The 24,886-nt window shown below is 46.2% G+C and overlaps 3 protein-coding genes across 5 annotated transcripts; 2 read left to right on the top strand and 1 right to left on the bottom strand.

The window, feature by feature from the left end:
• Nucleotides 1-1,703: 1,703 nt before the first annotated feature.
• Nucleotides 1,704-6,626, top strand: LOC4333284 (tyrosine N-monooxygenase). Of its 2 annotated transcripts, XM_015773845.3 has the most exons (3): nucleotides 1,704-2,755; nucleotides 2,897-2,986; nucleotides 5,667-6,626. In XM_015773845.3, the coding sequence occupies exons 1-3, from the start codon at nucleotides 1,769-1,771 to the stop codon at nucleotides 6,321-6,323; spliced, it is 1,734 nt and encodes a 577-aa protein (XP_015629331.1). In that variant the 5' UTR covers nucleotides 1,704-1,768; the 3' UTR covers nucleotides 6,324-6,626. The 2 variants fall into 2 exon arrangements, with proteins under 2 accessions (XP_015629331.1, XP_015629332.1); XM_015773846.3 differs by lacking the exon at nucleotides 2,897-2,986.
• A 4,822-nt stretch (nucleotides 6,627-11,448) lies between these two features.
• LOC4333283 (RNA-binding protein L-like) lies at nucleotides 11,449-17,493 on the top strand. 2 transcript variants are annotated; one of them, XM_015777712.3, is made up of 7 exons: nucleotides 11,449-11,785; nucleotides 12,337-12,811; nucleotides 16,171-16,226; nucleotides 16,302-16,432; nucleotides 16,693-16,789; nucleotides 16,879-17,049; nucleotides 17,157-17,493. In XM_015777712.3, the coding sequence occupies exons 1-7, from the start codon at nucleotides 11,510-11,512 to the stop codon at nucleotides 17,157-17,159; spliced, it is 1,209 nt and encodes a 402-aa protein (XP_015633198.1). In that variant the 5' UTR covers nucleotides 11,449-11,509; the 3' UTR covers nucleotides 17,160-17,493. The 2 variants fall into 2 exon arrangements, with proteins under 2 accessions (XP_015633198.1, XP_015633197.1); XM_015777711.3 differs by having other exon boundaries at nucleotides 16,876-17,049.
• A 1,756-nt stretch (nucleotides 17,494-19,249) lies between these two features.
• Nucleotides 19,250-22,319, bottom strand: LOC4333282 (pentatricopeptide repeat-containing protein At1g09900). Its single transcript, XM_015773182.3, has one exon. It carries the CDS (start codon nucleotides 22,224-22,226, stop codon nucleotides 20,292-20,294), a length of 1,935 nt encoding a protein of 644 aa, XP_015628668.1. The 5' UTR covers nucleotides 22,227-22,319; the 3' UTR covers nucleotides 19,250-20,291.
• Between the last annotated feature and the right edge of the window lie 2,567 nt (nucleotides 22,320-24,886).

The following is a 24,886-nucleotide window of genomic DNA, read 5'->3' as shown; positions in this document are numbered from 1 at the left end:
AATACTAATTTACTAATAATAACGGGTAGTTTGGTCATTTATCCTTTTCTATAGTGTTGCATTGGGATACTAGGATTTACCTCTTTGTGGGACAGAGGAAGTACTCCGTCTCTCAAAGGTAGGCCCTCTTTAGATCACCCTAAAAATTTTCACCATATCACATCGAACGGTTGAACACATGCATGAAGTATTAAATATTGGCTAAAAAATAACTAATTGCACAGATTGCGACTAATTTGCAAGACAAATCTTTTAAACTTAATTGCTCCATGATTTGACAATATGGTGCTACCATAAACATTTGCTAAATAACAGATTAATTAGGCTTAATAAATTCATCTCGCGGTTTACTGACGTAATTAGTTTTTTATTAGTGCCCAAACACCCTATACGACATCCTATATAATAACCGATGTGACACGCTAAAACTTTAACATACCCCTGTAACAGGGGAGACTTGAATTGCGTTGGTGACTAAGCACTGGTTGGTGGATAGCTGTCTCATTTCCCTGCGTCTGTCAGACATTTATTTATGGGGCAATTGTGTTTCTGCCCTTGCTTTACGATTCAATTGTGATTTTACCCCTACTTTTTAGGGTTTGTGATTTTGCCCTTGTTTTTCTGAAATAAAGCAGCCGTCTAGCCCTGGTTTTGACAGAAGTTTGGTGGGTCCGGAATTTCAGATTTAAACGAAGATAGAAAATGTTATTATCATTTTTGAATGACCATTCTACCCTTACCCTTGGTTCAATGAAAGAACCAAATCCCCAATCCCTATCCCGATTTCCACTCCAAAACCCGGCGGTGGCGGCGGCTATGCGCGGCCAGCGCGCGGCAGGGAGGAGCGGCGGCGGGGCTAGCTGCCACGGAACAGCGCGCGGCGGAGTCGGGCGCGGGCAGGGAGGCGCTGCGGCGGCGGCGTCGCGCGCGCATGGAGGCGCGGCGCGGCGGCCGGTGGCCCCGCGGTCAGCGCGCGGCGGAGAGGAGCGGCGGCTCCGTCGGCCAGCAAGCGAGCGAGCAGCGAGCAGGTAGCTTGGCGGCGGGATGGCGCTGTTAAAGGATGTAGGCAGGCACGGCGGCGACCTCGGGCTGGAGCGCAGGCTAGGGACGCAGGGAGGCACGACTTGCTGCCGGCGGGCTGGCGCTCCTAACCTCTTGCCGGCGCAGGGACGGAGGCCTAGCGCTATTGAAAATACAGGATTAAGAGACATAATGGAGTAAATCTTGTGCATGGTGGAAATCTGCTGCAAATCCCCTGTTTTCTTTCCCATTTTCCTGTCTTGTATCTGCGAGAGATTTGTTTGGTGAATGGTGATTTCTTCCTGTGATGAATCTTGTTGGTGAATTTTTGCACCCGATGCAAGTTCTTTGAAAATGCTGCAGAAATGATGTTAAATTCTTCCAAAATTTGTCAAAGTTTGGTCAAATTCGAAATATATACGCATTATATCAAGAAAGGAGAGGCAAATGTGTAAGGGTATACAAGTCCTTCTACTGCTAAGTTGACGCTGTTAAGTGATGCTAACAGAATAGGGGCAAAACAGAGCTTCGTTTGAAAAAAGTGAGGGCAAAATCACAAACCCTAAAAAGTTAGGGTAAAATCACAATTGCAACTCAAAGTGAGGACAAGAACACAATTGCCCCTTTATTTATAATGCTCTCTCCTACTCATCCTTTCCGGACTGCTCGGATATAAATAGCCTATGATTTGGCTAAGGTGGTCCGAACTCCGAACACAAACACATTTGCCCTATCTATCCATTACTCCATGTCAGAAGCAATGGCAGTCACCATGCCACCAATGAGAGCGCCAGCTCTAGTTGCAATGCTGGTTGTTGTACTCGTCGCGTTGGTGCGGCGGCGGCGTCACCGGAGCAAGGGCGCCGGCGGCCGGCTGGAGTCGTTGCCACCGGGGCCCGTGGGTTTGCCGGTGATCGGCAACATGCACCAGATGCTCGTGAACAAGCCGGTGTTCCGGTGGGTGCACCGGCTGCTCGCGGACGCCGGCGGGGAGATCGTGTGCGTGCGCCTGGGGCCCGTGCACGTGGTCGCCGTCACGTCCCCGGAGATGGCACGGGAGGTGCTCCGCAAGAACGACGCCGTGTTCGCCGACCGGCCGACGACGTTCGCCGCCGAGTCGTTCAGCGTCGGCTACCGCAGCGCCAGCATCTCGCCGCACGGCGACCAGTGGAGGAAGATGCGGCGGGTGCTCACCGCCGAGATCCTCTCGCCGGCCACCGAACACCGCCTCCGCGGCGCGCGGGGGGAGGAGGCCGACCACCTCGTCCGGTACGTCCTCGTGCGGTGCGGCCGCGACGGCGCCGCCGTCGACGTGCGCCACGTCGCCAGGCACTTCTGCGGCAACGTCATCCGCCGGCTCACCCTAGGGCGCCGCCATTTCCGCGAGCCGCGGGCGGACGACGAGGACGCCGCGGCGCCCGGGCGCGACGAGGCGGAGCACGTGGACGCGCTCTTCGCGACGCTCAACTACCTCGACGCGTTCTGCGTCTCCGACTACTTCCCGGCGCTGGTCGGCCTCGACCTGGACGGCCAAGAGAAGGTCATCAAGAAGGTGATGAGGACGCTGAACAGGCTGCACGACCCCGTGGTGGAGGAGAGGGTGGAGGAGTGGCGGCTGCTGCGGAAGGCCGGCGAGCGGCGCGACGTCGCCGACTTCCTCGACGTGCTCGCCTCGCTCGACGACGCGGCGGGGCGGCCGCTGCTCACCGTGGAGGAGATCAAGGCGCAGACCATAGTAAGTGCTCATCTATTGCCTCTAGTTAATGAATCGCATGCTACATCCAATCTCTGCTAGACCGCTAGCAGCATGTCGACCGTACGTTGCCATTACTAGCTTGTCTTCCGCTGGCCGGCCGCCATGACGTGCTTTTTCCAGTTGCAGATAGAGAACTGTGTCGTGTGCATGCATTTGATCTTCACCACCTTTACCATTTATTTGGGCACATGGCCATCTGTTATATCCACGGTTTGTAAGTTAATCCCTCTATCCTAAAATATAACAACTTTAACAGATTTATTCTAAAATATAACAACTTCAGGTGTGTTTAGATTCCAAAAAATTTTGGCCAAAAAGTCACATCAAATGTTTGGACACATGCATGGAGCATTAAATATGGACGAAAAAAATGCGCAGTTTGCATGTAAATTGCGAGATAAATCTTTTGAGCCTAATTACGTCATGATTTGACAATGTGATGCTACAGTAAACATTTGCTAATGACGGATTAATTAGGTTTAATAGATTTGTCTCGCAGTTTACAGGCGGAATCTGTATTTTGTTTTATGTTATTAGTCTACGTTTAATACTTCAAATCTGTGTCCGTATACTTCAAAAAAAAAATTGGACGGTGAACTAAGCACGGCCTTCTTCACCAACATTCCCTTACCAACTAATCATAATCCCCACCATTCACTTTTCTCTCCTACCTCCATTTCTCAACCAATCACAACATCTCTCTATTTAATTTTATGTACTTTCTTAATAATTATGTACAACTCTAAAACTTCTTATATTCTGGGACGAAGGTATAATATATAGACGTTGTTAACTTTATCGAATCTTTGCGATGTAATTTTGAACACTAAATTTCTAGTACTACAACTACCTTTGTTTGATATTATAAGTCACTTCGTTTTTTAGTTCAACTTCCTTAGGTTTGACTCAATTTCTTTAAAAAAATCGCAACATCTACAATATCAAATTAGTTTCATTAAATATTACATTGAATATTTTTAATTTATTTTGTGTTGAAAATGTTAATATATTTTTCTATAAACTTGGTCAAACCTAAAAAATGACTTATAATATGAGACGGATGGAGTCGAACATAATGGTAATAACATACAAATTATAATATTGTAAAACTACTTATAAAGAAAATCTACCTACATAAATTTTCACGTTTTTAAACTAATTTTGAAACCTATTAAGAAATTATAGTTTTAATAATTTAACCGAATAAAATCAATAGCTTTGTATGTATAAATACCAAGAGAGGGTATCACTTTTGCTTATCAGTTGCATTTTTTGTTCTAATGTACTGGCGATCACCCAACTAGCACAATGTGCAATTTAAAGTTGTACAATATAGAAAACTATAACTTTAATTTACTCTACTACCTACTAAATGTAATTTTTAGTTTATCCTTTCATTTCCTAGGTAAACTTAGATGTGTTTTTATGTTTTGGTACAACTTGTTTTACAGTAACAAATATTATACACATTATACTTAATTTGTTGAAGTTTCAAATTGGAAGATTGTTTTTATTCCGGCCATGAAAAAAACAAACATGTAAAGTTTTAGGATGCTAAGGTAGTGCCTGAAAAAATGCCACTTCAAAGAAAAGAAAGATAGTCAGCACCGATCATACGAGAATCGTAAAACTGTCAACTGGACAATGTTGAAGAAGTACATATATGCATACTATACTGTACTACTACTGTCACTGTGTGTGGCACCTTTTTGGGAAACATATCCAGTAATTTCCTGTGGGAGTGTAGGGTCAAATTCTTTTTCTAAATTCGTAGTATTAGAATGTATCTCATCCATTCATAACTCTTTATATTTTGGTACAGAGAAAGTAGTTACATGATTTCATCTCTGTGGAGTCAACAATCAAGTTCTTTACCGGTTGCAATGTTTTACTGGTCTTTTAGCATTATTCCTCACCTGTCAAGCATGCATATTTTGAATACATTAAGACCGATCGACTGTCGGTTTAAAGATTTTACCTAACTTATGCTAAAATATGTGTGCAGTATTCTTATTGTACCTTTTATACCTTTTAGTCTATGTGTTTATATAGGGACGAATTTAATTTGGTTAGATGACACCATGGGACAAGCATGATGACTGTATTGCAACATCCGTGCATGTTTGGTTATGGTAATTCGACGTTGTGTCCATCATTGTAATAAATTAACCACATATACAAAATCATGACACCCTAAAGTATTCTCGTCAATATATTTTTGTGACAAAATATTATTGTTCGCAATTTCTGGTTTGCACGTTTTAATAAAGAAACCCAATCACAGTACTATGCTGGTTTTCACATTTTTAATCATCGTAAATGTAACTTTAACCACAATTTTGCATTATGATATATTTTCAGAATCCACCAAAATTATTAATTAATACCATGAAAGTTAGTACTCTTCACGACAAGTTAATTTACAGGTTCAAACTCGCATATCTAAAGCACATTAATTATTTGTAAAAGTCTGGAAGGTTTTACTTGTCTCTCGTGACATAAGGATGATCTAGAAGGTCACTGGAAATCTATAAGATTTTCCATTATGTTATAAAAATAATAAGTTGAAGTAAACATACATACTGCTCCTTCCATTTTATAATTCAAGTCGTTTTGACTTTTTTAAGCAAACTTTTTAAGTTCGGTTAAGTATATACAAAATTTAGTAAAATATATAATATCAAATTAATTTTTTAAAACTAACATTTAATATATGTTGATAACATATTTGTTTTATATAAAAAATATTACTATATTTTTTCTATAAATTTAGTGAAACTAAAAAAGGTATAACTAGGAAAAAATCAAAGAAAATTTATAATATAAAACAAAATGAGTATATACAGTCGAGGAGTATATAACAAGAAATAATATTGTCATGTATGTATAGGACATCATGATCGCCACCGTGGACAACCCATCGAACGCAGTGGAGTGGGCGCTGGCGGAGATGATGAACAAGCCGGAGGTGATGCGGAAGGCCATGGACGAGCTGGACACGGTGGTCGGCCGCGACCGGCTGGTGCAGGAGAGCGACGTCCGCGACCTCAACTACCTCAAGGCGTGCATCCGCGAGGCCTTCCGCCTGCACCCCTACCACCCCTTCAACCCGCCGCGCGTCGCCATGGCCGACACCACCATCGCCGGCTACACCATCCCCAAGGGCAGCCAGGTCATCCTCAGCCGCGTCGGGCTCGGCCGGAACCCCAGGGTGTGGGACGACCCGCTCGAGTTCCGGCCGGAGCGTCACCTGTCGCCGTACCCTGCAGGCGGCCGTGGCGACGCCGGCGTGGTGGCGCTCACGGAGGCGGAGCTGCGGTTCGTGTCGTTCAGCACCGGGAGGCGGGGGTGCCCCGGGGTGTCGCTGGGTACCCTGATCACCGTGACGCTGTTCGCGAGGCTCCTGCAGGGGTTCGAGTGGAGCAAGCCGGCCGGCGTGGAGAGGGTTGAGCTGCGGGAGGAGGCGGCGAGCCTGGTGTTGGCTCAGCCGCTGGTTTTGCAGGCGACGCCGCGGTTGGCTGCTCACCTCTACGGCGCCGGCAAGTAGTTTTGCGCGCGATTAGGTGTGAAATAAGTGATGGTGGCAGCTAGCGAGCGGAGCAGTACGTTAGCAGCTGTGTAGTGTATGTACCGGCCAGCATGCAGCAATAAACTGTTCATCGATCGTACAGTTATAGTAATAATACAGATGGTACGAGTTGTTAACGCGCGTACGCGTTTATTCAAGTCATGGATGCAATATTCAATCCATCGTGTGCACTGTAAATCTACCAGATGATGCACCTGCTGCCTAGACAGTAATCCTGATTCCTGCTCCTGCGAGGGGAGCGGATAGCGGATGTTGTGGCTAGTGAAATTACAGTTTCAGGCATTGTTTATCAGACTCATTCCCATGATTTTGGTAGCCATCAGCTATCACTAATGCAAATCCAGCTACATAATGAAATGAATCAATTCATCTCACAGCCTCACGCATTGCTGCATCATTGAGCTTTTCTCCCCAATAGGCGACACCTGCACGATTTCGGCTTGAGATCACTAGTAAAAAACAATTTTTCTGTGCGGGCCAAAACCTATATATTTTTGCGTGCGGAAGCCCTGCCCGTCTACGCCAAAAGGTCTACGATAATCCGATTTTTCTGTGCGGGTGGCGTACCAGCATGGAAAAATAAAAATCTGAAAAAAATTTAAAAATTCAAAAAAAAATCAAAACCCTAGGAATCCGGCGGCGGCGGCGGCGGCGGCGCGGATCTGGCCGGCGTGCATGCGCGAGGGGCCGGCGGCGCCGCTCCCGGCTGCCTCCTCCTCATCGTCATCAACGGGGGCGGCGCGGATCCGGCCGGTGCCGCTCCTGGCCGCCTCCTCCTCGTGGTCATTCTCGGCGGGGATGGCGCAGATCCAGCTATCATGGGGCCGAGGACGCCGCTCCTGGCCACTTCCTCGTTGTTGTTGTCATTGGCGGCGGCGGCACGGATCCGCGTGCGTGGAGGCCGGATCTGCCACCGCGCTGCCCGCCGCCAGATCCGCACGGGGGAGGGCGAGGGCGAGGGATATGCTTGCAAACTAACCCTACGCGCAACCTAAGGGTTAGCTCTAGTACCATTTGTAATGGCTTTCCCTCTAGAACCGTGCAGCGTAGCCCAACCGACAGGTAGGCCCACTTACACTTTTGTCATCGCTTCATGTAAAAGGGTTAACCCGAGACTGATATGCTTGGAGGGACAAACCCTTATAAGTTAGTTTCACCCTTTCTAACTAGTAGTGTGGAACCAAACAGGCGCATATAGTTCTTATGGGCCACATAGGTCTCGTCCTAATTGGTCCAGGATGTCACATTTACCTGTCAAATATTGTGAAATGATTTTATTACTATTAGTTGCGAACTACTATTTATTTATGCAAATGCTCTCTTTTATGCACATGAAACATGAGGTTGTCCTTTGATATAGCCTTGCATGTTTGTGTACATGTACCCAATCTCGCTTAATATGTAGTTTTAGAGCACAAGGAGGACAAATTGAAGAAATTTGTGTCGCTGCTGTTCGTGGTGGGTTATCGAAGTCTTTCAAGGACTTGTCCTTATCAATTGCCTGTGGGTAAGTATGAGACACCACTAAGTCACTTCTTTTTGTTTATGTGATGTTGTATCGTGACATATATTATGTTTTACATGTAAATAATGTACATTCGTATATATTATATTTGTATGGATGTGGTATTAACTTTGTAAATGAGTGTGCTAGCGACTGATCATGGGAATACCACGGTACACGCATAAAACTAGGGCCTCAAAACTCGGTTCGCTATAGAGGGGATGGGGGCAGCAAGCGGCAGTTCGAGGAGTCAGGGCGTGGAGATGACTCAGCATACGGCGGCTGACAGCGCATGTAGGGGCCACCAGCGATGCGACACAGGCGTAGGGTGGAGGCTGTGCGATGCATTCGTGGCGATGGCGGTGACATGGCGAGGTGGTGCGCGAGGTACCACGCGACCAAAGGGCTGATGTCTGTGGCGTTGTAGCGAATTAACGACCTTGTTGTATACTTCAGCATTGCCGAGCTTGATGGAGCAATCGCTTTCCATGACGGGATGGACATCGGCAAGCTTGGGCATTCCTGTGGGTGAGGCGATCGTTGTCCACAGCAGCATGGGTGTCGGTGAGCTTGATGTTCCCTGGATGGCGTCCGCGACGGTCGTGTTGTCATCGATGGAGTCCATGATGGTCCGGTTGTCCCCGAGCTTGGTGTTCCTTGGATGGCGTCCACGATGGCCTGGTGGTCGGCGAGCTTGGTGTTCTTGTGGATGGCGTTCGCGACAGCCTAGTGGTCGGTGAGCTTGGTGTTCACGTGGATGGCGTCCGCGATCGTCTGGATATCGACGAGCTAGGTGTTCTTGTGAATCGTGTCTGAGGCATCGTCTTGCTTGAAGAAACTGTGGCTACCTCCACGAAAGGGTGTGACGCCCATGGTGTACGATGAGTAGCTTGGCGCTGTGCAGAGATAGGCTACTGCAGGGTGCGGACGGTGGTTTAGGAGAGAGAGAGAAGAGAGGAGATGCGCCGACATGGCGATGACGGCGGCATGGAGGAGGATGGGAGTAGAGGGCAGCAACGACGCTTGCGATGGCCACGTGGATGGACGTGGTGGTGGCATGGAGTGGGACATGGTGGAGGGCATCAGGAGTGGGGGAAAAGTAGTGGTGGCGTGGCAATGGTGGAAGCATGGAGATGGATGAGAGTATTGAGCGGTGGTGACCCGCGGCGTTAGCCGTGTGGATGGATGTGGTGGTGGCATGGAGTGGACAGGATGGAGGGCATCAGGAGTGGACAAGGAGTGGTGGCGGTCTAAACGATGGTGTCGGCATGTAAAGGGGATGGGAGTGCAGGATGTCGACGCGTATGAAGATTGAGGCGATCGGGGTATGTGCGAACGCCTGTGTAGGAGGGTTGTGCAGTAGAACTTAGCCTTTGATTTAGATGATCTGATGAAGAAAAAGAGAATTAATTTGGGGAGGCGAAAAAAAATGATGGATGATTCACCGTGACCACTAAGCTTATAGATACAGGGTCTGTTTGGTACAGCTTCAGCTCTAGCTCCACTTCTCTTAAAGTTGAAACCCAACCAAATAGTTTCAGCTCCACCTAAAATAGAAGTGGAGCCGCGTGGAGCGCTTTCACAGAATGAACTAGAGAGGTGAAGCTAGGTTTAGGCTGCTCCACAAACCCAATTCCTGAAGTTAAATGTAGGAGTTGGAGCTCTAGCATAGGCTCATAGATCTTATCCTCCTTATCTCATTTTCTAAACCCTAAAGGCTTCCAATAACCGAAGGGGGTTAAGGAATTATTACTCGCTCGGATCCTTAATATTTGTTATAAACACTATTCCCATTTAAACTTTGACCGTTCTTCTTTTTCTCAAAAATTTTCTAAATACTTAAGTAGATGTCATATTATCAAAGTGTATTAAATACTAGACATAAGCATTAATTTTTTATTATAATCTAATCATTTAAAATTATTAATGGTCAAAGTTTATTAGTTGAAAATTAAAATATTATGAGATAATCCATGAAATGCCATGACAAGCGTCTATGTCCCAGAAATGCCATCGACAAGTGTGAGTTCTAAAAAATGCCATCGTATAAACGATTTTGTCCCAAAAATGCCATCGCCGTTAGGGTTCCGTCCATTCCGCGTCGTTAAGTTCTATAGGATGAACAGTGTTTTTAACGGCACGGAATGGATAGAACCCTAACGGCGATGGCATTTTTAGGACAAAATCGTTTGTACGATGACATTTCTGAGACTTAGACGCTTGTCGATGTTATTTCATGGATTATCTCAAATATTATATACATTATCATACGTGCAGTGCCATGGTAATTTTTTTTCTCGATTCACCGCTGCCCACGGGTTGACATCTCAAGCAAGTGCACACGCACAGTGTGGCTTTTTTGTCTTGCCCCCAACACAAGGTAGATGGCAATGCGAGAGCAATGGACAGTGGCTAATAATCATAAGAGTGGCGGCAAGCGCGAGTGTACTAGGGAACATCAGCGGGTGAAGTTGAAGAAGGACGGTCTTTTACATGGTGTAGAGTGAAAATAAATTGCTAAGCCCTGTTCATTGTGAAATCCATGTAATATAAAACTAGGCTCCAGTGGCTGACCTAGGATTTTTATCCTGGGTGCGCCTCCACATATTCAAGAGCCAAACCAAAGTTCACGTGCAAAATTCAGAACTAATATTCGTAATTTATCAAAAGAACAATGCCCAAAGTCTTCGTTGCCTTCAATTGATTTTACACATGGAGTTGGTCGCCGTTACCAGCGACCCAATGCCCACGGGCCATCACATACTCCGTTGGCCATTGGCGTAGCCATAGAATAGAGCTGCTTGGGAATTAGGGGCAGATTGCTAAGGACTTAGACGTGTTGCTAATGATTCTGTTGGAGTCCATCACACCAGCGCAGCGCAGCACAACACCACAGCATGACCTTCGCGGCTTCGCCTATCATGCTCACTGCCTAACGGCCTCATCTACAACTGGTGCTACCGCTAACAGAGTAATGCAACGACACTAGATGAGAAAACCTACACAAGTGCACAGACGCACGTGCGCCGTGCGCTAGCAATTGGACCTATTGGGATATGATTTGCTGCAGGGGAGAGCCCCCAGACTCAATGTTGCATACTACACGTAAAAAAAAAATCTTAAAAGTTTGGGTATGCCGGTGCATACTAGGAACCCCACCTGGGTCCGCCCCTGAACTTGGCCCAATATACAATTTACTCTTTTTTTAATCAAACTCCACATTAAATTAATAAATTAGGTGATCCTAAGTGTTAGAACTCGGAACATGGAGATCCTGGAACTCATATTTCCTTTAAATTTGATTTAACAATAATTAGTTGCCACGATAACACCAAAAAGGCATGTATTCTAAGATAAAGGGATGATGTATATATGCGTTGTAGTCAGTACATATTGCTGCAAGGAAGGAACCCCAATCTCAAAAAACCGAAGCCAGGGTGAACAACCTTTTCTTTTGAAACCCCAATCTCAAATAAGTAAAGAAGTAATCCGATCCGTCTACCCCATATTGGACGGCTGGGACAACCTTAGGGGCATCTCTCCACGATTTTATCTCATCCGTTTGGCCCTGCTGCTGCTGTGCTGCCCCTTCTCTAGGGTTTTGACTCCTAAACCGCCGCCCCCGTCCTCCCGCGCCGCCATGATGCAGCCGCCGCCGCCGCCGCAGTGGGCAATGGGGCCGCCGCCTCCTCCGCAGTACTTCCAGGCTGGCCCTCCGCCGCCGCCGCCACAGTACTTCCAGGGGGCGCATCCACCCGCTGCCATGTGGGGCCAGCCCCCGCCGCCGCAGGCTGCCCCTCCGCCGGCGCCGGCTGGTGGCGCAGCAGGGGACGAGGTGAGGACCCTGTGGATCGGCGACCTCCAGTTCTGGATGGAAGAGAACTACCTGTACAACTGCTTCTCCCAGGCCGGCGAGGTGACGCGCCTTTCCTTATCCACCTTTTTTTTGCTGTTGTTGTTGATGGTGATGCTGTGTTTCTGGTTACAAAATTATACTTTGTGTTTGGCAAGAGTAATATCACTAGCTTCCTTTTGGGTGCTCGGTAAAAAAGGGGGACTTTTCATCAGCTATGTTTGGATGCTCAGTAAAAAAAGGATCTTTTGATATGATAAATCAATGTTACCCGATTTGGACACTGAAGTTCCGTCCTTTATTTAGTCAGTTTCTAATTTTAGGTCTGGTGGGAATGGGTGTGCTGATAGATTCGGTTGGATGTTTACCTAATTTATACAGGAAGCAGAGGTCTTCTAAGTTAAGAGTGCCATGAATACCACATGCTCTGATGCTGTGTTAGTGTGTGGGCAATGGTTTTTCTTACATAGAGAAAAAAAATGCCAGTCTTTTTTAGCATGCTTGTTTTGGATACACCTGAACAAATTTGCTGCCTGAATTTGTAATTGCTTGAACTGTTCACTTCAGATTTGGGATTTACTTTTAACGCTTTGTTGACATTGGTCATTGATCAGCTTATCTCAGCAAAGATAATTCGGAACAAGCAAACTGGGCAACCTGAGGGTTATGGTTTCATTGAATTTGGCAGCCATGCTATAGCCGAACAAGTTCTGCAAGGCTATAATGGTCAAATGATGCCTAATGGTAATCAGGTTTTCAAATTAAATTGGGCGACAAGTGGTGCTGGCGAGAAGCGTGGAGATGATGGCTCAGATTATACTATATTTGTTGGGGATCTCGCCTCGGATGTTACAGATTTAATTCTTCAAGATACATTCAAGGCCCATTACCAATCAGTTAAGGGTGCAAAAGTTGTCTTTGACAGAAGTACTGGTCGTTCAAAAGGCTATGGATTTGTTAAGTTTGGAGATTTGGATGAACAGACACGTGCAATGACTGAAATGAATGGACAATATTGTTCTAGCAGGCCTATGCGTATTGGACCAGCATCCAACAAGAAAAATATAGGTGGCCAACAACAACCAAGTGGTAAAGCTTTCTTTCACAGCTAGTTCCTACTTTTGAATATTTCATTAGAAATGTAAACATTTTATTCAGTGAGATGATATGATAATTCGCAATAGATCAAGCATTTTTGTGCTACTTGCTGTTTATCATAACATTGTTTGCTTGGAAAGAAGGGACCGTGTTCCTTGTTTCGATGGTTATGGTCGAAGTCTAGAGTGTCACTTCGATAGTTAGGTAGTTTAGTTGATATGCAATGTTTTAGTGTGGCTGTACTAAAAACTGCAACATCTGCAATTTGGAATGTTTGGTCAACCAGTTGGATCAGATGGGCCAGCATATGGTATATGGAGACTTGGAAGCGTTAACTAGCAGACTGCCTCTGTGACTGTATGCGTGCTACCACCAAGTAGTAAATGAGTATGTTGGGGTCAAAACAAAGGAGAGGAAATAGGAGGGAGGCAGAGGGATTTGAATATGTGATAGGAAAAATTTATATTCACTTCTCTTTGTCTTTTTACCATATATCATCTGAGAAGGAAACTACTATGTATGTAACCTTGAGAGTTGAGATACCTGGAAATTCACATATAGTATCTCAAGTCTCAACACACTGGATATAGAATGATTACAGATAAAATCAAATTTTCTGATCAATACAATTGTCAATCTAATAACTGCTTAGATTGAACAAATCCTAATAAAGCGATGAAGTTTAACCAAAGATGCTCGTTGAAACCTGTCTATGTCTATTTGGCTACTAAACCCATCCAATTATGCATAGACTATGCCAAACACATTAATTCATTGAGGATGTACCAAAATGAATATAGCAAATGCCAAACTGTAGTCCACCATGATAATGATCTTGTTTATGCAGTAAAAGTGCATAAATAATATGCCAAATCTGGAGATCATATGCAATGTATACTCTTAATGATGAAAATCCTGGTGCAGCTTTGATTTTCTAGATACTTGTAAGTGATTTTTTGATATCCCATTTATCTTCTTTTCATATTTGCCATTTCATAATTGCTATGCAAGGGTTCTTTTGTGACATAAGATATCTCAGGTGTGATTCAATACTTCTATTTTTAAATTATGTATGAATGGACATGATTTTCTATCACTGTTCTAAATGGCGGTATTAGGCAGCGCTTAGGCGGCGATTTGGTGCTAGGCGGAGGGCAGCCGCCACGATTTGCCCCTAGGTGGCAAGTTAGGTGGGTGACCCGCCTCGGCGAGCGTCGAGACCGTGAGGCGGGCGCCTTGTGCGACCAGTCTGCTCGTGGGGAGAAAAGGTCACAGGAGAGAGATGGGAAGGCACAGATGTGGCAGAGGAGGTGCGTGGCTGCGTACGGCACGCGTTGCGGTGTCGAGTAGATGAAAGGATCAGAAGAAAATTAGGGTTCCGAAGGGAAAGAGTACAGCCCATAAGTACAGTACCTAAAGGTTCTTTCCTGCTAGCCTCCTTATTCTCTTTCTTCACAGCCGGCGGATCAGCCACAATCACGGTGCAACTTGTTCTTCGACAGCAGCGGCCAAGTTGAGGGCACACGGCGACGGGTTGGCCTTCTCTTCTTCCCTCTTAATCTCTCACCATCTTTTCCTTTCATCCAAGCCTCTCACCCTCTTTCCCTCCTTTTTCTCATCTTCTCCTCCATATCCCACTGTTTTAGAAAGGGAACCTAGGCGCCGTTGAGGCGGGCTAGGCGCTAGTCGGCACCTTGCCACCCAACCAGTGTTCTTAAGGCGACAAGGCGAGGCAAGGCGACCCACCGCTGCTCAATTGCCTAGGCGACGCCTTAAGCATTTAAGGCGAGGGTAAGGCGACTAGAGATATATGAGGCAAAAGAGAGGAAGAACATGAATGGGCGAGGAAGAGCAGGGAGACAGATCCATTGGAGACGAAGGGAGCAGCAGGAGGGAGACAACCATCTTCTCTTTCCATCTTTCCCAGTCGCTATGTTTCCAATCTATGCCCGCCCTCTATTCTCTTTCCATCTTTCACCCTTCCCTCTCCCTAAATTGGCACACCTATTCTCTATTCTCTTTCCACCTTTCACCCTTCCCTCTCCCTAAATTGTCGCACATGCGATTTCCATCCTATCTTCACGTGATTTCCTTCCCAGCATGCATAAATTCCCAACAGCACATGCACCCTTGACCCCCACCTTGCCTGTGTCTACCTGATTTCATGAGATATTAGGATCCAAGATGTGTAGAAGGGTAAGTGGTGGGGACGTTCTGCTCCCTGATGGCGCTCACACGCCTAGGCGTCGCCTAGGCAACGCTTAAGCGACGCTTTTTAAACCATGCGCCCAACTAGCGCTTAGCGCCTTCTCCAACACTGTTTTCTATGAATAGCTTATTTTACAAGCAGCCAAAACTATTGCGAGTTAACATTTATGCCATGTCATCATATCATTTCATGTTATCTCCAGCATGATTTACTCCATTGGATACATTGGGTGCTCGAACTGGACATACTGGTGTATCATCATATTGGTGTTAAATAACAGCACTGTAGCGGCATATATGTGTATCACCTATCTGGGCAACCTAGGGAAACAGACTAAGACAAAGATCTGACATAGGTTGATGTTCCTTTTAGAGTAAATTGCATTTTGGGCCACATATTCTTCCCAAAGTTTCACTTTGGACTAGGTATTGTTGCCAAGTCTTATCACTTTGGACCAGGTGGCCCACATGTCAATGAGACTAACCACCTCTATTGTCCATGTGTCACTTACATGTGAGCCACCTAGTCCAAAGTGCAACATTTGGCAACAATACCTAGTCCAAAGTGAAAAACACATTGTAAGGGTGGTCCAAAGTGAAACTTTGGTAAGAATATGTGGCTCAGAGTGATTCAATATTTAAATGGATAATCAAAGGTGTGCCACAATTACTGACTTTAAAAAGAAATATCTACCACAAATGGATAATCGAAGGTGTGCTGTAATTACTAACTTTGAAAAAGAAATATCTACCACACCATTGATTATCCATAACATTGAATCATCAACATAGAAAGAACATCAACCCCTAGTCCGATCGTCTTTTGTCGTACTCTATTACTTTATCTGCTCCTATGTTCTTGTCGTACAAGTTTGTCTTTTATTCCTCTTTTCGTGCCATGTTATAATTTTTAGCTGTACAAAATTATATACTGCTAGGACTATTGCAGGGCCATAATAGCGTATTTTTGCACATTGATAGCCTCATAGCCAAGTGGTGTACTTGCATTTTTACCATCCATATCTGTTGAGATAACAAATTTTGACAGGACACAAGATAACAAGTTCCATATTATGGTGTTAATGCTGATATTCAACTATATCTGGCATGCATAGTCTTACTCTTGTTTCTGTTTTCTGCAGCTACATACCAGAATACACAAGGAACAGATTCTGATAGCGATCCAAACAATACTACTGTGAGTACATAGTTATTTATTTTTAAGATAACCACAAAGGCTTGTTTAATTGGACAATTGCTATGTTGCTTGCAGGTATTTGTTGGTGGTCTTGATCCAAGTGTGACTGATGAGGTTCTGAAACAAGCCTTCAGTCCATATGGAGAACTTGTCTACGTCAAAATACCTGTAGGAAAGCGTTGTGGATTTGTTCAATATTCCAATAGGTATCTGAGTTCAGTATGATTTAATGCAGATAAACTTGCTGGCACCATCACTTAAGTAACCATATCGTGCTTAGATTTCTTTGCAGTAGAGCATCCAATTGCATATGTCTTGCACTAAGTAGGACCATAGGGTTCCAGTGTGAAATTTGAACCCACATGAAGGAACTGTGCAAAATTAAACGATTATTATGTATTTTGATCTTGAATCAACTCGCCGCTCCCTTGATTTCTTTTCTGAGTCATGTATTTCATATCTTCAGGGCTTCAGCTGAGGAGGCCATAAGGATGCTAAATGGAAGCCAATTAGGAGGTCAGAGCATAAGGCTTTCATGGGGTCGTAGCCCTGGAAACAAGCAGGTAGCTTTTGTATGCAATTAGTGTACCCACCACTGCAGAAATAAAGTAAAATAAACAAAACTAAGTTTCTTTAATGAATTTTCAAGCAGCCTCAGCAAGACCAGAACCAATGGAATGCTGGCTATTATGGATATCCCCCCCAAGGATATGATCCATATGGTTATGTTCGGCCGCCTCAAGATCCTGCCATGTACGCTTATGCAGCATATCCTGGATACGGGAATTATCAACAACCAGCGCCACAGCAGCCCCCTCAACAGGTTAAGGCACTCTAGGATTCCACACTGGATATGGAATTTTACATTGCTTACTCTTGCACAGATAAAAGTGACAGTTTTCTGTTTTTTTTTTCCTTCCGCTTTTGCAGTAAGAACAAGTGTTGGTCAAGTGCCCTATCACAACATATGATGAAATAGTTTTGGCAACTTTGGTGTAATTGGCATGAAAATTTTTTGAACTGTTGCTTGTGCTATCTTTGTTGAACGTCGTGTGCACGCCCAGCCTATGTTGTAACATGACATTTTACTGAGGCCTAGGTGACACTAGAATGACAGCTTTTAGGGAGGGAGTATTGGAGTGAACATTTTTCGCTTGCTCAAAAAGTTTTGTCGCCATGGGTACCATTAGAAGAGGAGTTGAGCAAGAAATAATAAGTTTGTAACATTAGACATCGGCGTACATTTTAATCGGGCACTTTGGTATTATTGCACTGGAGCCGTTTTCTGTTTGCGTCCCTAGTTAATCCTGCTTTGAGCCGGTGACTGGATGATGTTGGCAGCATTCCATTGAACTGAAGTGTTGATTTGATTTTTATCACGCTCTGACTGGTTTGTGGACAACAAAGGTGACTAAATTTTGCATTGTCGCAATGCTGTAGGATTTGTGCAAAACATCATTCGGGATCGTTTTCAGATAAACAAAACAATCGGTTCTGCCTGGTTATTGCCCTCCCAGAGCATTCAAGATCAAACCGGATGTTATGTCGGTCTTTAAGCCTTGGTGTTGATCCATCCAAAAAAAAGTGGTGTTGAAAAAAAAAATGGGCGTAGATAACAATGATTTAGAAAATTAAGTTTCCCATGACCACTGAAAGACTAAGGCAATGATCAGAAATCAGAATCACTAGAAAGAAAACTGGAACCACAGCTTAGTATTTGAGGAAATCAAGTTCCAACACACGAATGATGCGAATTGCGATAGTTGTGTAGATGTCTTCGGTAATGCAACATTCATTGTTCTGCCAATGGGCGAACCAATAGTGCACAGAGCACAGATGCTATTCTCGCCAATAGTGCTGCCCAGGTTTTTTGGTTGTATATATTCACAAGTGGATATAGAAGTTGGATTTTTATCCATTATCTAAAAATTTGCTGCTTAGGCTTTTCAGTGCAGTAACAATTACCAAATATACTTTCAGAAAACAGGAGGATCACAACGATACTCATAGGTGGTTAATGAGTCAAAAGTGAGCACATGATACTGGGAGTCTGGGATCAATTTGAAACTCCCCTATAGAAATATTAATTTGCTTTGCAAATACAAAAAATTCTTTGCAACTGCAGTGCTAAGAAGTGAAGAATTCTGTGATGATTTTGTCCAGCCTAGCCATTGATTTGAGATTTTGAGGACTTCAGAACATGTTCCAAGCAGGAGAACATAAATACAACACCCTTCGTACATAAAAACGTATTCAACTTACAACACTGTTTAGTTTAAAAGGTTAATATAACATGTACCCAACAGCACAGAATTTTGAATATTCTGGTTACTTCATTTGAAAAACAAATCAACAGTCAAATCTTATCTCTAGCATGTTTGTGGGTGGCGATAATTTATTTCTTTGCAACACTTTGAATTCTTCTGGTGTGCAGATTAATGAATAATGACACAACTGAAGACTAGTCTACAAAACTGGAGCAAATAGGCCCATAGCACATTGCGAACAAAACAAATAGTGGAACTGATCTGCAAAATGATAGATACTACAGCAAATTCACCTTCTTTCTTCCATTGGTCTATGGAATAAAAATTATTGATGCACTTAAGCATGTATAATTACACAAATAGTTACAAAGTGTTGCAAAATTAAGAGCAGATATTTCAGCTTAATTCCAGAATTAAGTATGACCATAAAAATGTAATAAAAGGATAATGTGCTGCTCGCCTTGCCGAATAGTATAGCACATATAATTAAACCTTTTTTTTATAAAGACGGGGCATGAATCATGTGATTGAAACAACTCAACAAGTCATGTTCAGTCACAATGGAATATACGATTAATGATCAAACAAGAGTCAACTCCTTGTGTTTTAGAGTTCTCATCCAGAGAGAAAGTAACAAAGTACTCGTTCTCAGTGGCTACATCAGAGAATTGCACTGACTACAGGAAAAAAAAAACAAACTTATAGTTTAACAGCAAGAGTCCACTGGATTGAGCTCCCAGGTTTTCAGGTATTACCTTGTAGAAACGGTCAACTGAAATCAGATTTCAGATTATTGAGCACAAATTCTACATGAACTAGTACATTTCAGAAAAAAAAATGAACAGAAATTAGCTCTAGTTAACATCAATTACAGCTGTTCAACTAGTGCACTTCTGAGACAGACAGAAGCCACAAGTACTGTGTATATAATTCATGCAAATCCCTTTGTCGACAAAACAAGTACGGACAATACAGTGAGGCAAGAATAAGGAGAAGTATTGGAGAACTCACGATTGTCACTGGCACGGAAGCCTCATAGCCTGATATGTTGAGCACACTGCAAACTGCTGCTGCAGCAGCTACTACTTCCATCAAACCAGCAGTCCAGAACCAGGAGGAGGAAAGGAAATGGGTGAGGAATTGCTTTTCACCTCATCCCAGAAGAAAGGAGAGCTGATACCTAGAGATGGAGGATGGCATGGCCAAAACAACCAGCATGAAGTTTGGGCACAAAAGCAACAAACTCACCTGGCCTTAAATTCTGAATCTCCAAAAAGCCCAATATTTCAATGGGAAGTTTGTAATTATTATCTACTGCACTAGTCAGATTCTCTTCGCATTTCTGCTTTCCATTTTCTTGAGTACAATTGCTCTATATGTAAGACGGTTTCTCCTACTATTGTAATGAAATTGGAAAGTTAGATAATACTCTGATACAATATTCATAAAACAGCTAAGTAGATCCTTCTGATACATCAATTAGCAATAATGACAAAGCTCTGAAAGCTCCAATGAATCTGAATTCTCAGTGTCTTCAACAACATTAATAAGAAAGATGCTGCTAGCAAAGAAATGTCTTGAGACAATGTTGGATTGTCAACTTACGTATGCCACTGTAATAAACTGCATGAAAGCCGTAAGGTATGCTATACGATGTGGTAAAAAAAAGGAACTCTCTTATAGGCTTTCACCTACGAACCATCATGAGCTGTCGTAGCTTCAAGTAGGCAAGTTTGTGCTGGCAATGCCAAAACCATTAGGCACTGGCATTTGGCAGTAAGCCAGTAATACTATCAGCTCATACAATTCCAAAATGCCTCATCAAGTGCTTCCTTAGAGCTCCCCTAGAGCACAACTCGCTCAGCAACTCTTGAGCCTCCTTTGCTAATCCCTCGCTAGCTAAACCCTTAATAAGCATAGTGTAGGTAGATTCATTGGGCATGCATCCATTTGACACCATATAAGCAAAGAAATCGATAGCACGATCAGTTTCCCATCTTTTACAAAGCGAAGAAATAACAGCATTGTAGAGCACTGCATCAGACCTTATTGTGGTATCTTTAATGTTGTCAAACATCTGAATAACCTTGTTAACTCTGCCTTCTCTAGATAGAGCACAAGCTATTGATGAATAAATTATTGTATTTGGGCTGATCCCTTTATTGACCATCACATTTAGTAGCTCGAGTGCTTCCTCCGTCTTGCCAGCTTTGCCAAGTCCATCAATCACCGTACTATAACTAATCAAGTCAGGACTGCATCCATTCACTAGCATCTGCTTAAGAAGTTCAATGGCCTGCTCAACCAACCCTTTTTTGCACAAGAAATTGATTAGTGTATTAAATGTAACAGGATTTGGAGGACAACCTTGTTGAATCATTTGAGACATCAGTTCCTCAGCATCTACCCATCTCCCGGCGCTGCACAAACCTTTTAGTACAATAGTATAACTGACAGTATTTGGCTTGCATCCACATGATGACATGCTTTTAAGCAACATGACAGCTTCATCGATAAGCCCTTCTTTGCAAAATCCATTGATTACAGTTGTGTATGTGATGACATCCGGCATGCATCCATGGCTCAACATTTGCTCAAGAAGTTCAATCACCCTGTCGACCAACCCATTTTGGCAAAAGAAATCAACAAGAATATTGAATGTCACATCATCAAGGGGGCAGTCCTTCTGAAACATCTCAGACAGTAATTCCTCAGCTTCCTTCCACCGCTCAGCACTGCACAGGCCTTTCAACACGGTGTTGTAGCAAACAACATTAGGCTTGAGACCATACGAAGGCATCCTATTCAAAATCTCATTCGCAACCTCCAGATGCCCTTCCTTGCAGATCCCATCGATGATAGTCGCGTACATTCTGATGTCAGGTGTGCATCCGTGTTCCGACATCTGTGCAAGGACCTCGTGCACCCGCTCAAACAACCCATTCCGGCACAAATAACCAATCAGGGTGTTGAACGTCACGATATTGGGCGCGCAGTCCACCCTAACCATCTCATCCATGAGCTCCTCCACATCTCCCCACCGCTTGGCCATACACAATCCCTTCAACACCGCGTTGTAGCTAACGATGTCGGCCTCGCACCCGAAGAATGCCAACTTCCTGAGCAGCCCCACAGCCTCGTCCACACACCCTTGCTCGCAGATTGCATTGAGGACGAGATTGCAGTTGCCGGTGTCCAGAGTGCATCCCTTCGCGTGCATCGCCTCGAGGACCCTCACCGAGTTCCGGAAACCGCCGCTCCTGCACGCGGCCTCGAGGATGACGTGGTACATTGGCGGGATGGGCGCGCACCCCTTGAACGACATTTCGTCGAGCACCTCGAGCGCGTCGGCTATCCTGCCCCGCGTGCAGAGCCCCCGCACGACGGGGAAGAAGGTGTAGGCGTTGGGCGGGACCGGGACGGCGGCCGCGAGGCGGCGCGCGGCGGCGAGCTGGCCTGCGCGGCAGTACCCCGCGACCATGGCGTTGTAGGCGACGACGCCCGCAGCGTCCCCCGCGTCGGCCAGGGCGCGCGCGGCCTCGGCGGTGCGGCCTGCGGAGCAGAGGGAGCGGATGAGCGCGGAGAGGCGGCCGATCCCGCTCCCGCTCCCGCTCCCGCTCCGGCCACCAGCGACCGCGGCGTCGGCGGTGGCAGCGGTGGAGACGGAGGTGGCCGCCGCGGGCCTGGGCTTGGAGCCCGGGACGGTGGGCGGCGGGAGCGAGGAGGTGAGCATTTGCGGCGTGGCCGGAGCGAGTCAGCTCAGCTTTGGTTGTTGTGGTGGGAGCGAGCGAATCGCGAAGCCAAGCCGAAGTAGATAGTGGATGCCGGGCTGCCATTACATTGTCGAAACCAAATATTCCTTCCACCACGCCCTCTGCTTAGATATTTTTTTTCTCCGTTTGGGCATGATGGCCTCTAAGCTTGCTAATGGGCTGGATGGGAAAGGGCTAAATGGACTGGTTTCTAATTGGAAAAAGTACACCAAAGGTCCCTCAACTTGTAATCGAGTTACAAAATCGTCCCCCGAGCACAAAACCAGATGTAACTTACAAAATCGTTTACTTTAGGTTATTCGTGGGTTTGACCCCGGTTTTATCCGACGTGGCGGGTGAGTCAGCGTGGAACCCACGTGGACCCCACATGTAAGGATGCCACGTCATCTGGGTCTCTCTTTCCCCTCCTCTCCCTTCCTCCTCTATCTCACTTTTCTCCTCTTAGAGCGAGGGAACCGCCGCTCGGCAGTGATGACGCGGGAGAAGGGGCAACGACAGAGCCAGGCCCGCGCGCTCCTGATTCCTGAAGGCGACGCCAGGCTGATACCGACGGCTACGGCAACGGCGGCCGTGCAGCAGCAGGCGCCGCTCGTGGGTGCAATGTAGCTGGTGGACGGCATCAAGATGCCAAGATGCCGCTCGACGACTACTGGCCTGCGGCGGTGGCGGTGGCGGTCGCCGGGAACGGGATGGCGACAGCGCCCTCATTGACGACGACGACGACGACGCTCTCGGGCCTACCACCACGCCTGAGCATGAGCAGGCCACGGCCGGATGCGGCGAACCACTGGCGGTCGTCGTCCCCTCGGCGTCTAGTTCCAGCACGCTCACATCCATCATCCATGGCCAGCCTCAGCCCCGCCACGACCGACGCCGAGCAGAGCGCCAATGTCGCTGCGACTAACCTGCCGTGGCTGGACCTAGGACACGCCAACCCCTTCGCGATGATGGACCACTATGCCGGCGTGCTGGACGAGCTCAGGTGGTCTGACTACTTCGACGGCGCATACCAAGTATTATTTTTGTGGATGTCCTTGACGAGAATAACTACCATGATAACTCCATGATCTCCTCCATGCTCGGGAACCACGGCGGCGTCGCGTTCCTGACCTCCGCGAGCTCATCGACGCTCATCCCCGCCCACAACGCCAACCTCTCATCCGCTTCCACGTTGGAGCTGCTGGAGTGGTTGTGGTCATTGCTAGCGATGCAGGATGGCACGCGCGTGCGCATGGTTGTCGACGATGATCGTAGCAGCTGGAGACGACGATGCGGCGCCGCCATGCGGCCGGTGGCGAGGACAGCGACACGGCCAGTGCCGCACGACGGCTAGCCGGAGGGAGTGGCGCGCGAGGACCACGGCGCCGCCGCGCAGACGCGCGCGGTCGGCGCAAGAGACAAGCCTGCAGCAGCGGCTGCCGCCATCGACGACGCCATGGTTGATCGACGACGTGGGTATACGGCTTGAGGAGATTAGTCCGGCCGGGCTATACATAGATTGGATTCAAGGGTAGTGCCTCTACGACAGCGGCGGCGGCAAGAACGTCAACGACGCAGTCCAATTCGTGGACGTCCATAGCCTAAGCAACTGGCGCATGGGAGCTCCCCGCCGCCGCCTTCCCCAACCAACGGGAGCTCGTCCTCAGGTGGGTGGCTCGCCCCCAACCAACTCGCTGGCTCCGTCGGACCTCCTCTCTCGTCTCACCCTGGCGACCTCCTCAGTCCTCCTGTGGAGATTATGGATACCCCATATCTGCATGACAGTTATACTTTAGTCGGATATATGGTACCAAATATAGATAGAATATCTTTACGAGGACTCGGGTTAGATTCTAAACTTGTATGTCAAGAAAATACCCGGGATCCTAGTCGGTTACGATTGTATTTTATCTGTAATCCCATATTCTGTTAGGATATGGACTGTACCTTGTATTACGGATCCCTTCCCCTATATAAGGAGGGTCCGTGTGCCTCTTGGGGCACGATTCTTTTTTCTTCAATCATACAATCAATAACACACTCGGCGGAATCATCCCTGGACAGAAGTAGGGTATTACTTCTTTAATAAGAAGGCCTGAACCTGTATAAAATTCCTTGTCTCCAAACCCATCCACTTTCCTAGCTTGACAGCCACCCCCTTTATTATTGCCGAAATCTTGTTTCGACAGTTGGCGCGCCAGGTAGGGGAGGCGTCTCGCCGACTAAGTACGATGGGTTTCGTTTCTGGCATCAACAACTTCGCCTTCCTCCCGGGCAGGCGTTCCGATTCAGCAGCCTCGACTTCATCACCAACGACTTCGGCAAGATCTCTCTCCTTGACTCGGATTCAAACCAGTCGGGGAGAAACCAGGTCCCCGTGCCGTTCGGTATTCCGAACTCGGCCGAGGCCTACTCCAAGATCATCTCTCCTAAGTCGGTTTCAAGCCACTCGGACGAGATCCAATCTATTCCCCCACGATCAGATCAAGACGACGGGTCCTATCCCTCAATCTTGATGAAACTTCCTGATGACTTGGCCGCCGTCTTCACAGCCAAAACATCTCCCACTCGGAGATCTAGGCGAGCTCCGGCACCGGCCCCGATCCAGTCTACATCCAGGGAGGTTGGCGTTATACTCCAA

Source organism: Oryza sativa, chromosome 3 (genome assembly GCF_034140825.1).
Source record: "Oryza sativa Japonica Group chromosome 3, ASM3414082v1".
Taxonomy (NCBI): domain Eukaryota; kingdom Viridiplantae; phylum Streptophyta; class Magnoliopsida; order Poales; family Poaceae; genus Oryza; species Oryza sativa.
The sequence above is the reverse complement of the archived record's forward strand: the minus strand, read 5'-3'. Positions and strand labels throughout refer to the sequence as shown.

What these genes read in the sequence shown, in the direction of transcription:
- LOC4333284 (XM_015773845.3), top strand. Translation starts at nt 1,769, where the DNA reads ATGTCAGAAGCAATGGCAGTCACCATGCCACCAATGAGAGCGCCAGCT. An exon ending in AGATCAAGGCGCAGACCATA is followed by an intron (nt 2,756 to 2,896) that starts GTAAGTGCTCAT and finishes TGCTTTTTCCAG; the next exon opens with TTGCAGATAGAGAACTGTGT. An exon ending in GGCCATCTGTTATATCCACG is followed by an intron (nt 2,987 to 5,666) that starts GTTTGTAAGTTA and finishes ATGTATGTATAG; the next exon opens with GACATCATGATCGCCACCGT.
- LOC4333283 (XM_015777711.3), top strand. Translation starts at nt 11,510, where the DNA reads ATGATGCAGCCGCCGCCGCCGCCGCAGTGGGCAATGGGGCCGCCGCCT. An exon ending in TGGCCAACAACAACCAAGTG is followed by an intron (nt 12,812 to 16,170) that starts GTAAAGCTTTCT and finishes TGTTTTCTGCAG; the next exon opens with CTACATACCAGAATACACAA. An exon ending in TTTGTTCAATATTCCAATAG is followed by an intron (nt 16,433 to 16,692) that starts GTATCTGAGTTC and finishes TCATATCTTCAG; the next exon opens with GGCTTCAGCTGAGGAGGCCA.
- LOC4333282 (XM_015773182.3), bottom strand. Translation starts at nt 22,226, where the DNA reads ATGCTCACCTCCTCGCTCCCGCCGCCCACCGTCCCGGGCTCCAAGCCC.